At 36.2% G+C, this 20,625-nt stretch overlaps 1 protein-coding gene across 1 annotated transcript in view; it reads right to left on the reverse strand.

The window, feature by feature from the left end:
* dner (delta/notch-like EGF repeat containing) overlaps window positions 1-20,625 on the reverse strand; it is a 52,231-nt gene that overhangs the window by 10,795 nt on the left and 20,811 nt on the right. Inside the window, exons 2-7 of the mRNA XM_041269575.1 lie at window positions 18,806-19,111; window positions 14,125-14,219; window positions 13,511-13,674; window positions 9,042-9,184; window positions 6,620-6,773; window positions 2,839-2,952 (exon numbers count right to left, since the gene is read on the reverse strand). Of these exons, the coding sequence (XP_041125509.1) occupies window positions 2,839-2,952; window positions 6,620-6,773; window positions 9,042-9,184; window positions 13,511-13,674; window positions 14,125-14,219; window positions 18,806-19,111 (976 nt within the window). The remainder of the gene's footprint in view (window positions 1-2,838; window positions 2,953-6,619; window positions 6,774-9,041; window positions 9,185-13,510; window positions 13,675-14,124; window positions 14,220-18,805; window positions 19,112-20,625) is intronic.

Below are 20,625 nucleotides of genomic sequence, written 5' to 3' on the forward strand. Positions count from 1 at the left end.
AACTGCACCCATATCTTCAGGTGCAAGGCTGTTACAGCTGTTGGTTTTCATGCAAAACATCAGTCTCTAAGGAACATACCTGATATGTTGTTTTTTTTTTCCTACAAGAAGAATCCTAACATTGGTTATATCGGTAATTAGTGTGTTTATGCAAATTGGTACAGCTGATATCTTAGTATTTCAAGAGACTTTGGGTGATGGAGCTTGCTACTGCATTAGCAAATGCATGTTGGGAAATAAAATATTTCTGCTTAGTGTATTATTTTTAAAAGGATCATCTGTTGCAAATGAGCTTGCTGGACAGGCCAGGCTACTGATATTAAGAATCATTTGGAGGTTTCTCTCTCTGTCCTTTCAACAGGAAATGCTTGGACAGGCACCTGCATGGTCCTTACAGGGGTGAGGTAAAGTTGAGTTAACTGACAGACCAGAAATAATTGGATAGCTAACAAGACAAAAAGCTGAAATACAGAGTAGTGGGCCTCAGACCTCGGTCAAAGATAGTTATATTCTGTATTCAATTTGAAAATATCAACTCATTCAAATAGTTGACATAATGAAATAGCACCACACAAATGTAAAGAATAACTGGAAATAAGTAAATATAATTTTCAGAAATATTATCTGAAAACATTTCAGTAACTTTTGCAGAAATCAAATGATATTTGAAAATAATGAAATACTAATGCAATAGTTGTAATAAAGTTAAATATATATGGAAACAAAATGTAATGAAAGCCTAATTAATATCCGGAATCTACAGCAGGTTAACCCCTGTCCTCATCAGCTGTTTACCAATAATCAATTATGCCTGTTGCCATTAACACAGCAGTTGTCCAGATGTAATTGAGTGTGTTAACTCCTCACTGTTTAGCTCTGTTCACCTCAATTGTTAAAGTGGCCTGTTCTGAATTGATCAATTAACATGTGTATATAGCATTCTCCTTGTTTGAGAACCACATCAACCATCATGAATTAATCACAAAACCTATTATAAAAGCTGCCGTTCCCCATCGCAAGTAAAGACATATGTCAAATTACACAGAGGGACCACTGCTGCTACAAACATGTGCCTACCAAGGTCTAAAGCCACATTGCATTTCCTCATACTGACCAAGATGAACTCAAGCAGATCCAATACCTCAATGAACTTGTGTCTATTCTGGAACCCTTGGAGGATGCCACTCTCCTCATCCAGGGTTCCAACGTTGCTTCTGCCAGCTATGTCATTTCCAGCATTATTGGACTAAGGACCTTCCTGAGCAACTTTAATGCAAAACGCAATGTCCAGCTAGTGACTGCCTTGAAGGCATCCCTAGAGAAGCACCTCTCCCCCTATGAACAGATCTCTCTCTTTACAAGTTGGCAGCTCTAGTTGACCCCTGCTTCAAGGCTGCGTAGTGCCCAGAGCAGCTACTGAGCCACAGCTCTTTCCAGCAGGAGTGTGCCAGGTTTGCTCCACAACCTTCCCAACCTGCAAAGAGAAGCAAATTGTTCTCTTTCTTGTCGGCCCCCATGCCATTTTCTGCTTCCACTGAGGTAACAGACTACCTGTCTGTCTCCTGCCTCCCAGAAGGATCTGACCCCCTTGCATTCTGGAAGAGCCACAAGCCCCAGTTCCCTGCATTGGCAAAGCTAGCTGCCAGGTACCTCAGTGTGCCAGCCACCTCAGCCACAGTCAAGAGAGTGTTCAGTATTGCTGGCAGGACCTTTAGGCCAGATCAGTGTTTAAGGAGTGACTCCAGGTTCAAAATACTAATGTTCATCAAATGCAATTGCCACTTGCAATAAAGATAATGGACAATCATATTGACTTACTTGGATGGGACTGTACTGATTGCTCATAATATGATTTTTGTTGGTGGGAAAATATGGCTCACTACACATGCATGGGACAGATGAATTTTGGCACTATAATGCCAATGATAATGTGTTTTATTATGCTGTTTTGTAAATTACATAACTGTCATCTACCTGTATATGTGCATGTATAAATAAATGTTGAAACACACAGTATGTGTTGTGTTATTTGACAATATTTACAAGCATACTCCAAGCATACTCCACACTAGATCTAGAACAATGGCTGTATCTGGATGCATTTCAAACAGGAGACAGGCGAGAGTAGCATCCAGGGAATAAGACTTTTTAGTCACTGCACAACTCCAAATAAGGCAGTAATGACAATAATCCTAGATGAATTCTTGCTACAGTATGGGCTTATAAAATATATAGCACCTATACTAAAATTGTAAAACTGGAATTGCTTTCGAAAATGAGACCTTCAATTCACCTGATCAATCTCTCTCATGCAGGTTAATTAACTGATAGAGGCAGTTTGAGTTAGACAAATAGATTATGAGACTGTTCTGTATTATTTATTTATGGTAGGCTTATTTTTGTAGTCGTCGTTGATTTTTAGAAAATGAGGACTTTGAAATGTACATACACTTGTAGCTCTGGCTTTTCCTAATATCAAGGTTCCCAGGATAGACCTTACAATAGCTCAGCAAGTGTTACATTTACAGCATGCAAACTAACATTCTTGCTGGATGAGCATCCTTTTGCGTATATATGTGTGCCCTTCCCCTATATTTCCAGGAGGAATAATAATACTGCTATATAAAAGAACCATCAAAACCATTTTGTTCGTGCTTCTGCATATAAGCTGGCACATTATGCTCTGCTTATACTGAATGGCAAACAGAGGTGAATTCAGCAGTATGCAGCATTAGCTGCACTAGCGGGTAATTTAGTCCCTAGAAATGGATGAATATGTTATGACTGTTCAGAAGGCCATCAAGAGTAAACAAGGTAAATATTGTCATTTCTACCTACCTTCTGGGCAGTGGCAGCTGTATCCAGGGAGATTGTTGAAGCAGATGCCTCCATTTCTACAGGGTTGTGATAGGCAATGGTCTATTACAGACTCGCATTGCTCACCTGTGTAGCCTGTAAAAGCATATTTAATAAGTAAGACAATATTGTAAAATAAATAAATAAATAAACCACACACACACACACACACACACACACACACACACACACACACACACACACACACACACACACACACACACACACACACACACACACACACACACACACACACACACACACACACACACACACACACACACACACACACACACACACACACACACACACACACACACACACACACACACCAGTAGTTAAAGAAATGGGCTTGTAACCAGGAGGTCCCCCTGGTTCAAATCCCACCTCAGCCACTGACTCATTGTGTGACCCTAAGCAAGTCACTTAACCTCCTTGCAACTGATGCATAGTTCACACACATAGTTCTGTGCTGTTATGGTAAAGCCTAGACAGTTTTCATTTAAAACTGTTCCCAAATGCAGCTATCATCAATTTCAATTGTGACTTGAGCTTTTCAATGGTCTACTGCACCTTCTGTTCAATAAGTGAAAAGATTTCTGCAATATTATTCAGGATTTTATTGGAATTGCCAGTATCAGACTTTATTTTATTGTATTAAAAGATAAAATTATTATATGTATTAAGATAATTTTATCCACATCAACCCAATGGTCCAGACTGCCAATATCTGGTCACATAAGTACAAATGTGTACACTGCCACGCAAAAGTCTTAGACATGTTGCATTTTTCTACTCTGATGCACTATGAGCATCAACAATTTACTCAAAGCCTCCACTAGTGTTTTCTACTATTATAACAACCTTGACTTTCATAAAGAGTGAAATAGACCTTATCACTTGATTTTCAAGGTGTGTTATCTAAAGCATAATCAACAAGTACAGAGAAACATCATCTGTAATTAACAAACCCAGGACCGGAATACCCAAAAAGATGTCCAATAAGGATGAGCAATACTTAAAGATAATATCCTTAAAGAATAGAAAGCAGACAAGCGTTGAATTAATAACAGAACTGGTAGAAGGCACAGGTGTCGTTGTCCATCCATCAACATTTCAAAGCACCTTTGACCATTGTTGCATAGTCCAATTTCTGTGTTCTTGTGCACATTTTAGCCTTTTTTTATTCTTGTTCCCTTTTCTTAACAGAGGTTACTGAACACATCCTTTACTTCCTGATTTCAAGAGTGACCTTCGTACTGTTGCTTTGATGGACAATGACATCTGTGCCACCTTCGGTATTCAAAAATTATAAAAACACAGGTTACAGTAGTCAAGGAGTAACAGCACGCTCAAGGGAGCTGAAATGTTATATTTTTCCTTACAAGGAAGTTGGGATAATATATCCCAGTACCCTCCTGGTTACGAGAACAAAATCCATGACGATAGTGGTCTTGCACATCCTCACAGGATAATGCATCATGGAGGAACAAGACCTGTGAATGCATATTAAAAAAAACTGCTTCTGTAGATGAAATTGAAAAGGTCACTGATGTATTAGAACGCTGTCTGTGAAATGTTCTACTTTGCTGGCTCCTCTGCAAAAGACATTTGTCAGAGGTATCTACAGACAGCTGAGCATTCATAACTTTGTTTCGGAATCATTTTGTCATCTATAACAAAAACTGGCATTCTGCACTGCATAGCCTATAGTGATTTTGAGCTTTTCCAAACAAATCTGAACCAAGAGCTAACGTTCTGGGGCGAGACTTGAGAAAGTAATTGTTTTTGATTACTAGATGCTTCCAGGTCAGTACAGTAAATGATCACATGATGTCTTAGACAATTAAATTCCAGTATTACAAACAGATCTGCATCTGATCCTCAGACATGGACTTGGATAACTTGCTTAAAACTGAGTTGCAAAAGCTAGAAGCCAGCTGTAAATAGATGTCCACGTTGATGAAAGATGAAAGAATGAATTAAAGTAAAAGTCTGAGGCACCAAGTGCCATAGCATTCATCTTGGTTCTTTTGCCATAACATAAGCTGCGTGAGTTATTATGAAGACAGTTTTACTAGGCTTCACTGGAAGCATCATGACATTGAATTAAACAACACAGCTCTTTAAACACAAAGTGGAAAGGCTCCTACAGCCTTGTCCTCAAAGAAGTGTCATCAAACATGTACTTTACATTCACCAGAAAAACAACATTAACAGCTGACATTTATCAGAAAAGGCTGCTTTAAAGGAACGAATTTGATCAGAATAATTAGAAGACAGTAAAAAAACATTTTCCATTGGGCTGGGTCCAACATCTATAATTTATTCTTCAAGCTACATGGTATAAAGGTTTTGAGCATGCGTTTTAGTATGCCTGAGAAATTTATAGCGGATATATTTGTAAAATGTGTTTCTGAGCTGGCTTTGCTTTAAAATTCAAAAGTTAACTACTTAAGCTTTTTTTTGACTGGGATTTGTGGTCCCACCTACCCCTACCATAATTAATCACAAAATAGTTTTCACAGAAAATGGTTTCAAAAATGTTCCCTCATGAATTTATATATTAACAATGTATTTAAGTCAGCTGTACATTGTTAAAAGTAACACACAATTATTGTAAACTTGAGTAGCTGTTTTATCAGTGGCAGTAAATTGTACTTATGATACTATTGTCTAATCTCCAAAGTGCAAGGCATTGTTCATCTACGTTTAGGCATCCAGTCTCGTAAAGGGTACTTGTGGTAGCGTCTGCATTTGTATTCAAGGTCAAATCATACATCGTTTGTGGGATGAAAAGGCCACTTGTTAAGAAACCTGTTCCATTTTGGATTGGTGGGTGTCCTTTGAGTATGATTATGAAAACACTCTATTACTTCAAGTTCATTTGGGAAGTCTGTCAACTGCTTCTGTTAATTGTTAACTCTAGTCTTTTGGTAACATTGCATCAGTGACTAATCTGCAGTCCTGAGTCCTGCGTCATCGTTAATAATCACTGTGGACTGTTGCAGACTCAAGAGTTTTTTTTTTTTTTTTTTTTTTTTTTTTTAAGCATGTTACATGACCGTGACAGTTACAGAATCCTTGACCGGTCTACATCTTCCCAGTTTAGACCGGAGTAAGACAATGTCAGATCATTAGCCGACGTTTTTATCAAAATATACAATTTTTTATATTCCTATGAAAACAGCAAACACCAAACAGTGTATGTTATTATTTTGAATGGCACAGTATGTACTTGCTAGCTAAGATGAAACATTCCCAGTTGTGTGTCTATATTTGCAGCGGAAGCGATGTCCTTGCTTTCAGCATCCCCAGGGAAAAGCCTGCCCTTTATGTCTATTCTCCAAGAGGCATGAATAGATTTTTATTTTATATGACATTTCAGTTCTACAGTACAGCTAACAACAAGTTAAGCAGCGTCACATGACCAATAATTGCCATATCTTAGTGCAAATTGTAAGGATTATCCATTTCTGCAGCAATGGCTTGTATTTGCATAGTGTGCCCATTTGGAATTTAGCCATTATACTCACATTTTAAAAGCCTTAGGTTAAATAACTCAGAATATTGTTTGATGAAGAAAAGCAGCTTTGATTAAGGACAACACTTGTGGTGTGTTTACACAAAATAGGTTGTCTTTTGCCGCATTTGCTGTGAAAATTTTGGATATGATTTAAAGAAAATGAGTTAGATGTGGGTTAGATTACAGTTTAATGAAAAGAACACTTTCTGTAGCACATGGCTAGGTTCAGTGGCCTACCAGCTTGGCAGGCACAGATGACGTTTTTCCCATCATCGCCTTGTCTCACATCTGTGCAGGTGCCATTGTTCTCACAGGGGTTCTCACTGCAGGCGTCAAATTCTTCACAGAAGATACCAGTGAATCCTTGGCTGCACTCACAGTAGAAGGTTGTCTGAGAGGGTAAAATAACATTACAATAATTCCAAAAAGTGTTACATGTGCAATGTGGGGAATACACTTGATTTAAAAAAGATGCAATCTATTGTCTATTTTTTATCTACACCTCTATAAATAAAATGCCATTTGTGGTAAAATAGTATAAAGGAATTGAATTGTTCACATATGTATATACATTTACAATATCCTTGTGTTGTTGCATCTAACAGCCCAGATATTCAAATGTTGTTCTTTTTTTCACACCAGCATAATATAAACTAATGGTTTCTGAGGATATGGTTAGAAACAAAGTTTATTGCTAACCAGATGTATTAGTACAGGCAATAAACAAATTTGTACAAACGATGTGAAAGAACACAACCAATGAAGTGGACTAATTAATTAATCTGTAAGCAGAGTAGATTGGTGAACCTGGCAGTCCTGTCTCTACAGATGTGAGTTTGAGCAAATGTATTGCTGCATGCAGGCCTCTGCTCCATGTCATAGTAGGAAATTCAAATAAACCATGGTTTGCTCATGGTTTTCAAACCACCTCACTTCAGAAATTGACCCAGAATAGGCATTTTTGTTGGGTTAGATGCATGGTATGTAATAATATGACAAAAACAAAAGAATGCAGTAATATACATGATCCTGTAAATCTAATCCTTGCACGTTGGCTTAATACATGTTTAACTCATCTTTACAAAGAACACTGACAAAGACCTTTCATCAAAACACTGTCATGAAGAAGTGTGTTTCTTTCCAGCTCTACATATCATTTAATGACAGTGGTTTGAAATGTATACATTAGTACATACAGTAACTATTTCACACAGCTAATTATAAGACTAATCTATCATGTAACATTTAAAAGTTGTAGTGCAATGGAAATGAGGACATGTGATTAAATTCACTGTATAAAGATATTTCAGGTAATAAATTATGTTTTTTGGTATCCAAGTCTTTTCAGTATTCTGTGTTCCTGCAAACCTCCATTTTTATATTTGGAAACCTAGTAATAAAGCAAATCCAGGAGGTCCAGTAGATTAATATTCTCACTGCAGGCAGTTTTGAGTATATATTCTTTCACTTCTTGTGCTGTAATAACTTACTCTTATTGCAAAAAGAATATATTTGTTTTCCACTTTTTTGCCCAAATATTTATAATTCATTGCTGTAAATGTGAAAGTGACAGCAGCTGGTACAAGTATTAAATTCGATTGAAAAATATCAGGATATGGTAGTGAAATACTATCCACTACTAATCCTAATTTAGGATCAGCCTGTCCAATCTGTGTTGCTATCCTGTTTCTTTTTGTATTCTTTTTTAGAGAGCTGTTATGTATGTATGTGTCCAGCAGGTGGTGAGCATGCAGATGTTAATGGTTAGTTCTGGATATAATTAGGGCTTCTGTTTTTCGGGTTTTATTAATTTTATTTTTCAGTGCTTATTTTGAGCTATTTTTCAAGTTTTATGTAAATCGTTTTGTTTTCAGGGCTTTCATTTATGACATACTGTATGAAGTTAGTGTTTTTGGTTACTTTTCAAAATGCTTGAGCATTTTTTTTTCTGTCAAAATATGTATAGCAGTAACTCACCAGTACTTGCACACTTAAATTGTACCATCTATCCTTTGCTGTCTTCCACAACGAAATCCCTCTGGTCACGGGTACATTCTTCTGGGGTTTTTGTGTATAGGCACCTTTTTGTACATTTCGCCACCATTCTGTTTTAAATCCTCCATAACTAAATTATCTTAACTGTAATACAGCTTTAAATCCTGCAAACAAGCCTCCATCCTGACTGTAATCTAATTTAAAATCTTGCAAGGGTGAAAAAAGAGTAAAGTCAATGTGAATTGATTAACCATTTCCACAGTTTTTCAGGTGTTTTCCGGTGTTTATTGGTTATCCATCGATTTCATTTATTTTGTATCGGGGTGTTTTATCGGTTAAAACCAATATCAGAAGCCCTAGATATAATCAAGAGAACAGTGCAGTGACCATGTTATGTTTTCACAGCCCTGTGTTGCAAAGGTGTGTTCTCTTCTTTAATCTAGCGGTCTGTAATGTGTTAAATGCCCAGCAGGTAGAATTGGTGTATACTTTTGAATGTCCAGGTAAAAAAATACTAGGGGGTTTGAGCAAACACAGAGCAATTTTGTATTGGATTGAATTCACACTTACATTTCCACAAATGCTATTTTTCAGCTATATTGTTAATTGAATTGGGTCTTTATAGTTTTCACGCTGCCAACATATCAAATGACGGTCCACTTACTTTCTCAGATTCTGTGGTGCACATTCCTTTCCCAGAGCATTCGGGGTCATTAAAATTACTCCCAGGCTCCACACAATTGCTGACCTTAACACTGACATTCAGACGCAGAGTCCAAACTGGTTTAGATGAATCGTTCACAAACACTGAAAGAGAAAGATAAAGTATTGAACAACACAGCCGAGTCTGTAAGACCACTTCAATAAACTATGCATCTGAGAATGCATGCAATATTAATGCTGGAGGTATGAATGGCACTCTTCTCTAGAGAAGTAAATACACTTAAACTGGTCTTAAATATGGTCAATCTTGTGAAAGTATGGGGAGTAGGGACTAGAATTTGTTATATTCAGTTGTAAAAAAAAAATGAAAAAAAATGGTGGTTCTTGAAAAACCACAAGTAATTAATCAAGATTTGCTATAGTGCTCAACATATCAAGCAAAATAAAAACTCTATAAAAACATTTTATATATAGGTCAGTCATTTGAATGTCATTTCATATGAACAAACATACTGTAGCCTAGAAAACGAATCCTCTTCCTGAATGTGATGCTTCTCTCATAGAGAATATACATTTACTAAAGCTGCTTATTAAAAACACACACAATGTTTTACAACATACTTTAATTATTTTACAATTAGCCTATCATATTTAATATTGGATTTATGCGCCTACTGTAATATTAACTATGGTTGGGTAGTAGCAAATACTGAATATTTCAATAAACAAAAGAATACATTTCTGGACATAAAACTTGCATCTCAAGACCCAGATATAAAGCCTCAGGCTCCTGTCTACATATCATATATGCACAGAAATAACTCCTGACAACATGCTATATAAGCAAATGCTTACTCAAGCATGCATACCTCAGTCATGCTGCGTTTCCCAAAATGTTCATTATTAGTCAAACTTGTATTTTGATAGTATAGAAATCCACAGCTTACATCTGCTTGAAAAGCATGATAAATCATTGTACCAAGAAGATTTTTTTTTTTCTCTCTTTGAGACATAACAACAGGAATAAATAGCCTGTTATTATCAAAATAATAAGTTTTAATAAGTACTTAATAGTATTAAGTAATGTTGTTATCATATATATATATATATATATATATATATATATATAATATATATATATATATATATATATATATATATATATATATATATATTATTAGATTATGTTACATGAAAAATATCTTAATGTTTTACAATTTATAATGCATATTATTCAATTGAAATTTGCAGTTACGATTGCCTTCCTTCTTTTTAATGCGAAGTAAGAAATAACAAAAATAAAAATGCAGAGCATGAAGACACTGTACATAATTGAGTTTAACCTGCTTGCCTTTCAAGAGCTCTAAGCCTTTATAATGTCTTTAAAGCAATTTCACACAGAGAGTTCTGAATTCAGATACCCAGCAACCAAGCTCCAACACAAAAATAACAAGACTCTTATGAACTGGGTCAATATAACCTTCCCTTAAAGAACAAAATAAATGTTACAAAACAATTGTAGGACTTAAAAGACTGCTGCAGATAATATTACTAATATTTTGGACAGTATGTTTTAAAAACTGTTATACAGACATTTATTATTAAATAAAATAGCAGTATTACTGCTTTCCTTAAAAACGGACAGATTTTGGCCATGTGTTTTTGCACTTGACACTTTGTCTCAGAGAACCAATATAGAGCCTTTGGTTTTGGGAGTTCTAAATTGAATGGGAACACAGCAGAAATCCATAGCAACCGCTTAATAAGAAACACTCTTTTTCTATACAATAGAAACGCTAGGGTTATTTTGTAAGGAGTTTTTTGGCAGCCTACCAAAATCAGAACAACAGACTCACAGCACAGTCACGGCGAGTCTCACCTTGGTAAGGGCAGGAGCATGGGGAGGATAAAGGATGTTCTAGCTGTAACTAAAATGACTTATTGGGTTTGCATGGCATAGTGAATAAGCAGGTGCAGGACTTAGCCTATTTCACATGAGAGTATCAGGCTGCCTAATTTTAGCAGCTGTTCTTAGCAGGCCCATTGATCATTGTTTCATACACACACAAAAGCAGAAGATATGCCATATAGATGGAGCACCCTGGCGCATCAATCGAATGAATTCCACATGCACTATATTAAGCAAAATACTTAGGAGCAGGGATGCTCACCGACCTATACAGTTTTTAGAGATACATGGATGAAAGTGGCCAATGATCCTTTTGACTGAAACTCCTAGGGCAAAATCAGTCTTTTGTCAGGGGCTCCACATGGGCCCCCAGAAGCTCTGGGGTTGTACACGTTTCAGATGCATTCTGAACCATTCTGGACCACTTTTTCAGAAGCAAGATTTGGACTTTGTAGAAAAAGAAATTCAGAAATTACTTCATATACAACTTGTCATTTTACCAGATGGATCACCCTGATAAATCAAACTTGAGGCTAGTTAACAAACAGTTTTTGAAATGTTACTGATCAAACGTTTTACATTTATGCTCAGTTCACATAATATTAATTTTATAAAACCTCAGCTGCAGAAATCATATGCAATCTCTGTTTAGCTCAATCATATGCTGTAAATACTGGGTTCACACAGTTCTGATATATAGTTCAAGGACTTTTTGAAGGACTATTTTCAAAGACCTAATGTAAGGAGTTAACTAAATTATACTCTCTTCAAGTACAGATAAGCTCTGGACCAAGTCAGTTTTGGTAAGTGTTTCATTCTAAAAACGGTACAACAATTCAGTGTTTTAATAATTGTCAGAAGCAATATAATTGTGCCACAACCAGACACCTAACTTTGTTAAAAAGCAGGTGGGGGGGGGGAATCTGATGGACTAACTGCCAAGTGTAGTGAGGCACATGTATTTATTTGTATTTATTTATTTATTTATACAATTAAGCTCTAAGAAACCAAGCAAACCTTGCTGTTGTGAAGTTACAGTTTTAGTAATTTCAAGTCTACAACATTGGGCAGGTTTTTCAGCATAGAATGCTCAACATGTACTTCCTGAGCACACATTAATTACAAATACATGCAAGTGACACCAAATGGCCCAACCAGTACCCAATGGAATCTCTGCGCAGTGCTGCACCCAGAATTCCCACATGTAGTTTATTAAAGAAAAATGTTAAACAAATAAAGACAAGTAAGTACTTTTGTTTTGAAGGTAATTATTCCCCAAGTAAGGCAGTTCAAAATACTTGCCATGTCCAAAGCACAGGTTTACTATATTAAAAAAGACTTCATTCTGAAGCAAATGCAAATACTTTAAATTTTTATTTATTTATTTTTTTACATTTTAAACCGTTTGAAGGCAAAACCATAACAGTAATAGGGTTTACACTGAGCAAAAAAAGTAAAGCCATAATATAGTTTGCCTCCAATGTGCTCTGTGGGTTAGACGCCCATGGTCTCAGTCAAGTGAGTTCAACAGGAGAAAAATATACTAAAAGTTCACAAAATTCTAAAGAAGTTTCTGCCGAGTGTGCTACCAAACCTGTCTCTGCGGCTGTTTGAGAAGTAAGAGTTAGAAAATTATACCAAACAACATTGTCGTAGTGGAGAAACCTGACACTACATTTTATTTCTGATGGACAGCACCTCAATCTGAAGAACTTGTATAAAATTAGCTGTGCACAAATGACATTTGAATTCTATACCTGCAAAAACACCTACCAGCTTTCTACGATAAAAAATATATACCCACCCCCCATTTTGGCATTTCTACACATAGAACACTTTCACCCATGAAGATATTCAAGTTACAGCACTAAGTTTCTGTACTTTGTTTTTGTTTAAATAGATTTAAGGGGGGGATGCCACAATTTTGAGGGGGGAATGCCACAAATGCTATGGTTGTTGTATTTAATAGAACAACTAGAGCATCTGTGGCTTTCCCCTCAAAATTAATCAAGTCAGTGCCACTTAAGGATAAGAATGATTTGTACACAATGTTTTGCTCTTTATTTTACGGTGCAAAAATGCATTTCTCAGCATAAGCAGTACCCTGGTGTCTTACATATAAGAGTGACAGTACACAGTAAAACAAAAAATGTTCAACAAACTATTTAGGTCACAAAGGCGGGAAAAAGAGAAAATAGGGTTACTTTCTGCTCCTGTTTAATTACAGGGTATATAAAAAGATAATAGCTAAAGGCTGATATTATTGTTGTATTTTATGTTTTTTTATTTTATATGTTGCTATGCTTTTGTTTGTGGGTTTCTGAGTTAATCCACAAAATAAGACACACACCAGTAAGCCAGTTAACATTATTATGGCTGACGGGTTTCAGTTTTACACCCCTGTTTCTCCAGTGACTAAATCTTCAATCATGTCCTTAAGCCTTACAGTATGTACTATAGAAGACAGAAACAGTCTCTAAGCTCATATCTATGTCTCTCTTAGCAGGCTAATCGTTCCTGATGCACCCCATATGATTGATGAGAGGACCCTCACATCTTACCAATAAAGTAATTGTTTCCCAGTGGTAACACCTCCTCTGAGAGAACCAGTCCATCTAAGCCCTGAAGGAGAGGAACACTTCTCCCCTCAGTAAGAGAGCATTGTTTAAATCCAGCTTCAGTGACTTTCCACAGGAAAGGAGAACCAGTCACGTTGACCTTAATCCTGGAAAACAAAAAGGCAACGTAATGAATTTCTTAAACATGTGTGTCCACAACATTGATAGGTCTCAGGTAATTATCAGTATTCTGCTGTAAATTTAATTTAAAGATCTTTGCTTGAAAGAGATATCTTGGTCATCTGAACACGCACCCATGTACATATGAATATATTTGACAGCTGATGACTGACAGAGTAAAAAGGTGTACTTAAACTAGACATTGGGTAAAAATAATACAAATAATGAGACCATCAACTTTTTAGATAAGGTCAATAAGTCAACAACTTAAAGCCATTTAAACTATTTTAAATATATTGGTGAGCTTCATGAGTTCAACCTTGAGCTTTCCCTTAAAAATGAGTGCAAAAGAATTCTGTCATGTTCTCTCCAAATACACCACAGGCTGTTATTTTTCCACACCTCTGTCAGTGAGCAGTAGCACACAGTGTCCTTACTTTACAGACGTTTCTTCTGGCACTTCAAGGGATGAACTGCGACCTCCAACAGATCCATTAGAACTTACATTTCCACAGGCGAAATCCAGGGGCAGCTAAAATCACATGTTAAATCATATTAAGCATCAAGTCCACAGTACTTCCTGTAATACAACTACATTTGGTTTCCATCCAATTACTCTTAATGACCATGAAATGATCTGAATGAACACACAGTGCAACAAGATCGGTTTTAATAAAAATTGATTTATTTTGCAATGGGGAATAGCACCATGTAACAGATGCATGGCTGGCACACATTATCATTACCAACACCAGTGAAATAAAGAGGATTGCGATCCATTGAAAAGAAGAAGATGCACAGTGTGCTACGCCAAGATGCTGTAAATCAAGCACCAAGGCAATGTAATTGGCCTGGATTGTGTTTCAGTTCAGGCAGGATTGGTTTGTAACCCAGCCTGTATGGAAACATAGCAAGAGTTGTTTTCAGAGGTCACCTTAGCAGAGCAGGTAAAACTCCACAATAAAACACAATTTTAGCTTTATAATGACACATGAAACCTAGCAATAATACTAGGTACACTGCTGATAAAGAAGGTAATGACTTGTCATAGCCCCCAAGTAATTTTAGAAATGCTTATTGCAGAATAGGAATATCCCTTATTCCTGTCATATCCCTTTTGACCAAAATCCAGTTCAGGGCCCTGTGACAAATCAGGTGGTACTGTAATGGTATGTTTTCCTAGGGCACTAGGTAATATTTAACCCCACCAAAAACAATGATTTTACTAGGATTTACCGAAATAAATACTGCAATTACCCAGTTTAAAAGACAAACAATCTTTAATTATACTGTGGTACTGGTACATTTATTATCTGTATCAGATTTACATAATCATTAGATTGATAGGTTTCCAGTTTTTCAGTTACAGAAAGTATTTTCACATTTAAGAAATAATATATTTTACTGCTAGCTATGCTCTGCTCGTTCCCATGAAAAAAATCAAACAAGGCAAACATAAAAAAAACACAAATAAATCAGTCAATTAACTGAAAAGTCTAGAACTATAAATGACTGGAAAGATCAGAGCATAGGGTAGTCTAACTGCAATTTATTTAGGAGGAAAAGACATAACCCGGGAAGGTATTGAATAATAAGTTCAAGAGAATTGAAAAAGTTACAAACAGTTCACCAATCAAGAGTAAAAATGTTTGGGTAACACAACAAAAATATTATTGTTAGTCACTAATGATAATGTGGGTTAAGGGCTTTAGAGCAAATAATTAACACCTAACAGACGTTAATAGCAGCATTAGCACATGTAAATGAGCTTTAACACATAGCAAATAGAAATAGCAGCATTAAATAATTCTTATTAATAAGGTTAAGCAACGTATACTAATAACAGCAGCATTAGCACATAAGGATTAGCTTTAACATATAGAATTCATAGAGCAATAGATTTAAGCAATGATTTTAGTAATGTTAGGCAATGTAGAGGAATAGTCATAGAAGCATTAGTACCTATAGAATTAGTAATATTGCACAAGTTATTATATTGCACATTTGGTGAACCAATTAAACATATACGTTAATATTGCACAAGTCCATTATATTGCACAATTAGTTATATATTGCACCCAATAAATGTATATAATATGATTCAGCTCAAGCTTACACAATCGAAATTACTGACAACTCAAGATGATCAAGTACATGATCGGAAAGACCATCAATTAAACTAGATCATTATATTCACTGAAATGTCCAATAATTATCTTAGAATATGCCATAAATATTCATGCCAAAAGCTCACCTATTACAAAACAATAAATCCTAGTTAAACCCAATGTAATATATTTCATGCAGAGCCAAGCATTCAATAAGAAATATAGAAGAAACAACCACAATGGTTTTTATTATAAATGTTAGAAGAAAATAAAATAGGACTAGCAATACTGCCTCAGAAAAGCAATTAGGCAAAAATTGTAAATATTATTATTATTATTTTCCTCAGCTTTATCACTCGTGTTGATAAACTGGAAGTCTAAGTGTAGAATGGATGCTGCAAATCCATTATCAGCCATTTTGTTGAGGATGCAGTGCAAAGGAGCAGATTCACTGCCTTTGTTTTAATTATTGTGGAAATTGGAATTCTGTTTATCAAGGCTGTCCAATTGATGTATCTTGAGCCATATCTGTCTCTAATTATTTAAAAGGTGGAATTAAGTATAATTATAAGAAAAACTGAAAAGACAAAAACCAGCTTTTTGTAAAAGATACAGTCAAAATGGAAACTAACTGAGTATGGGGTTGCTTTTTTAATGCCAGACTTTTACCCACTTATCAACATTACTCTGCGTTCAATAAAAAATATGAGAAAGTCAGGTTTATATATTTTAGATTGGCATTATTAAAACAAGCCACTGTTTATTTTAAAAGAAGGATTCTAAAAGTTACACAGAGAACCATGTTATTTTTAGCTGGTCTTAACCAGTTTTACAATTGCCTGTAAAGTTTAAATTCTATGAATTCAGAAAATCTTTTGCTGTGACTAGTGCCTTCTTTATCCTTACTGCTAAACTGCTACCACAGCATAACAAGAGACACACAAGCTCCAATTTAAAAATAAAACTAAACATGTTTCTGTTCCTCGTGTACACTCGTCAATGTGCTACATTTACAAAGCCTTTGCTCCACTTGGAATGTTTCAAAATAGCAAGAAATAACTCAGATGTAGGTAGAAGTCAACATGTTTAATGTCTGTTGATTTCTATTTTTAAAACATTACACAGAAGCAAAAGCTTGCCCAAGTGTTTGGATACCCCCACCCCTTGTGAGTGTGTGTAGAATGTGTGTTTTTTTTTGGGGGGGGGGGGTTTACAGACTCATGACTCATTAGTATAAGCCTGCTTTTTCTCTGCTATGAGGCCTTTCCCAAATTCAATTCATTTTCAATCCTATTGCTGTATTTTATTGATATGTCTCATTTGCGTCTTTCCTATGTAGAGCATTATCTTGGAATTCACTGCTGTTAATAAATGCTCTGCAAATATTCTCAAATCCTTGTTGCAATCAACGTGGTGTGTTGCATCAAATGTTTTTCAATAATGTTCCTGGTAATCACAGCTGACATCACTGTAATAAATTTATCATCACCAGAGTTGCCATGGAGATGAAGAGAAAGAGTCACTTGGCACAGTGGGCATCTATTCTGTCATCTACTTTCAGAAGGAATAAAGCTGATATAAATGCAGACGAGTGGCACCGAAACTGATTTTGTGTTATTAATAATTTAAAGGTGCAGAATTTACAAGGCAACTTCAACCATTAGAATCTGTTCAGTCAAAAAGGCAGCACCACTTCCAAGCCAAATAATTGTGTTTGACACCAGATATCATTAATTAGTCATACAACGTTGTGACAGAGAAAGAATGAATCTTGGTTATAAATCTGTGTAAAGGGAACAGAGTGCCCCGGACTGGACAGTCAGACAATTAATTCCAAGGGTTAGGTTGAAGTTGACCATCTAGAAAGGGGGTGGAGCTACAGTACACCAAGTCATCGCCCCAGAAGCAAAGCAATGTGGCAAACACAGATTGGAGGAGAAACGGTTGCACTCGCTAGCCAAGGGGGCGTGACTGATGGTACAAAAAGGGACATGGCTAGGTGATCTGTTCCTTTTGTTATGGTTAAACTGAACCAAGAAAGGAGAACTGATATTTAACCATGAGTGTTTTGTTTGTTTGTCGTGTCTAATCTACTTGTTTTTTCTTATAAGACGGCTAACACGATCCAGAGCTGTCGCTTAAGGCCAGCGCTAAACCCGGACAACTCTGCACTACTGTACAAATACATTTTATTTCACCATGAGCACTTTAACACTCACTCTGGACTTATAATCTTGTGTGTGTGTCTTTGTGTGTGTTCTACTGTGTTTATTCTTTCGAACCGTTATTATTTGGGACTGTAAACCCTTTGTTTGCAACATTGCAATACACATTACTGTGTACTGCCTGGGATTATTCTTTGCGGTCAATAGACTGGGATTATAAAAATAAACAGCACTGGATTGTGAACTTTGTTGTCTGTCTTTTGTTTCGTAATCACATCAACTCTACATATGCGCACTGCAAACCACTTTGTAGATACAGAATAGATGCAAATCCCAATACAGGAAGAGTAAATCATGTTATATAAGTTAATGTATTGACCCCTAACTCTTACTGTATAAGATTATCTTTTGTTACCCTTGATTTATTTTATTTGAAAGGTTATTTTAAGTAGCTGCTGGAGTACTGTGAAGTTCCAACTGTAAGGAGCAACTTTACCTATGAATTGAGGGTTTCTTACAGTTAAATCAACAACCTTTCTTTCATAAAAACATGCTTTCAATGTTTTTCATTCACATCATGTAAATATTTGTGAATATGTGTTAGGACTACTTTACTTGGGGGGCTTTACTAACTATTGAAAACTATTTCACTATTAGTAGTCTGCTACAAAGTTGTTTACAATGATATAGCAGAAAAAGGATGGCACAATGAGCCAACACAGAAGTGGTTGTAGAGTTTGAAATATCAGCCCTATGGGACTCTACTTGATACTGTCAGAGGTTGTCAGTATTGAGTACATGTGAGTTTGAATACCATTCTTAAATAAATCATTCAAAGGTCTTACCTGTTTTCCAACCCAGCTGAGCTCAACATATTTTTGTCCTGGTTTTGGTTGCCAAGGTGACAGAGTTGCAGACACTTGTACAGGGGGTGAAAGGTTATCTGGTTCCGGAGATTCTCCTGACGTTGGGCTGACAAGTCCTGGTAGCAGGGACTCTGTCCAACCAGAAACAGGGATGCTGTGCAGTGGCTGGTCACAGCGTTCACCTTGATAGCCCTCCTCACAGACACAGATGTAGCCTTCATTGCTGCCACTGCTGCTGCAGTTTCCATGGAAACAAGGTTTGCTTGTACATGAGTCTATAAAAAACTGACAGAATACAAGACAGCATTAGATTTTAGTATAGAATCTTACTGCAAAAATATCCCCAAACTAGTCAACTAATTCAATTAGTTAACCAATGCCTTGTTTCCACATGCGTGGATCAAGACCTGGAACAAAAAAAAAAAAAAAAGAAATACTTTAAGTTTGGGAATGTGAAAATGTTCCTGGACTTTTTTTTGAATGGTTGTCGTCACACTGATGGGAGGTACTGGTCTATAGAATTCTTATTGAACCATGAATGATACCTTCCATACTAAACCCTAAACTTAAATCAATCCATAGATCCTCATTTTAAAGTTTCACTATCTAAATGACTGCAGTTCATTTAACCTAAACAATGATTTCATTGAAGCATCACATTAACTGTAAGGCAATAGTACATCCAACTAATAAGGCAGCCTCTCAACAGCAGGTTTTCTAATCAAAGCTGCAGATACAGTTTCTGTAAATTAATCCAAATGTGGAGGCAAGGTCATGCCAGTGCGGTTACCATGGAGCAGGAGAGCATCAAGCATAATGGAGCAGTTCTCCCAATGTATTATTAATCACATTGATGAGCCAAGGAAAACATTAAACCAGAGCAGTCCCTGTGTTTTAAGAGTCGTGTTAGCTTTAGGAAGAAATCTACCTGTGGGATAATGATCGTTCTACCAGGAACCCGATTAGGCTCATAAGACATTACGTTTATAATAAGAAATTAAGTAGGCAGATCATGTTACAGAAACACAAAAAAAAAAAGGGCAGTTAGCTGATAGGTGGTTGTCCATACGATGGGCAGTGCCAGTTTGACAATTTGAAAAGGACATAACAATGGATGCGTGACTGTATCTGTATCATAGACTGCAACTGCAGGCAGGAAACCAATATACACAAAAACACACAATAACTCTGAATGCAGGTACCGTGAGCAAGCCCTGTCCACTAGAGCTGTGTGCAGGGAATTGTGCAGGATTGATTTGTACTGAGTACCAACGATCCCCTAATAAAGTAGCCTTACCCTGTAAATTAGCGTTTAAAATAGGATTTAAAATAGAAATACACCAACAAAGACTTCATGGTTTTATACAAAGAAACGTAATCTTACTGTCTGTGTCTGTACAGCACACATCACTACAAAAAAAACAAATAATAATAATAAGATTTTTAACTATTTAAAAAAAAGAAAACAGCAGTTTAACTATCCTGTGCTTTTTTTGGTTTTCTGTAGCAACTCACACACCATTGCTTGATAATAGGCAAAGAGTAAATCACATCATCATATAATGCAGAGAGTAAATCAATTACTATAGCAAAGCACAGCACATTAACCTCAATCTCATGGTTTTACATATGGTTCAATAACATGCTAATCTTTGTTTACTCTTTCTGATACACTCTAGTCACTAGTTTTCTACATAGACTAGTTCAGCTATGGGTTTTCGATACATTCTTTTTCTATCATCGCCTTTAAATCTTAATTCTGATATATATATTTCTAAGCAGGGGTTCTGTAGCAATAC

Source organism: Polyodon spathula, chromosome 14 (genome assembly GCF_017654505.1).
Source record: "Polyodon spathula isolate WHYD16114869_AA chromosome 14, ASM1765450v1, whole genome shotgun sequence".
Taxonomy (NCBI): Eukaryota; Metazoa; Chordata; class Actinopteri; order Acipenseriformes; family Polyodontidae; genus Polyodon; species Polyodon spathula.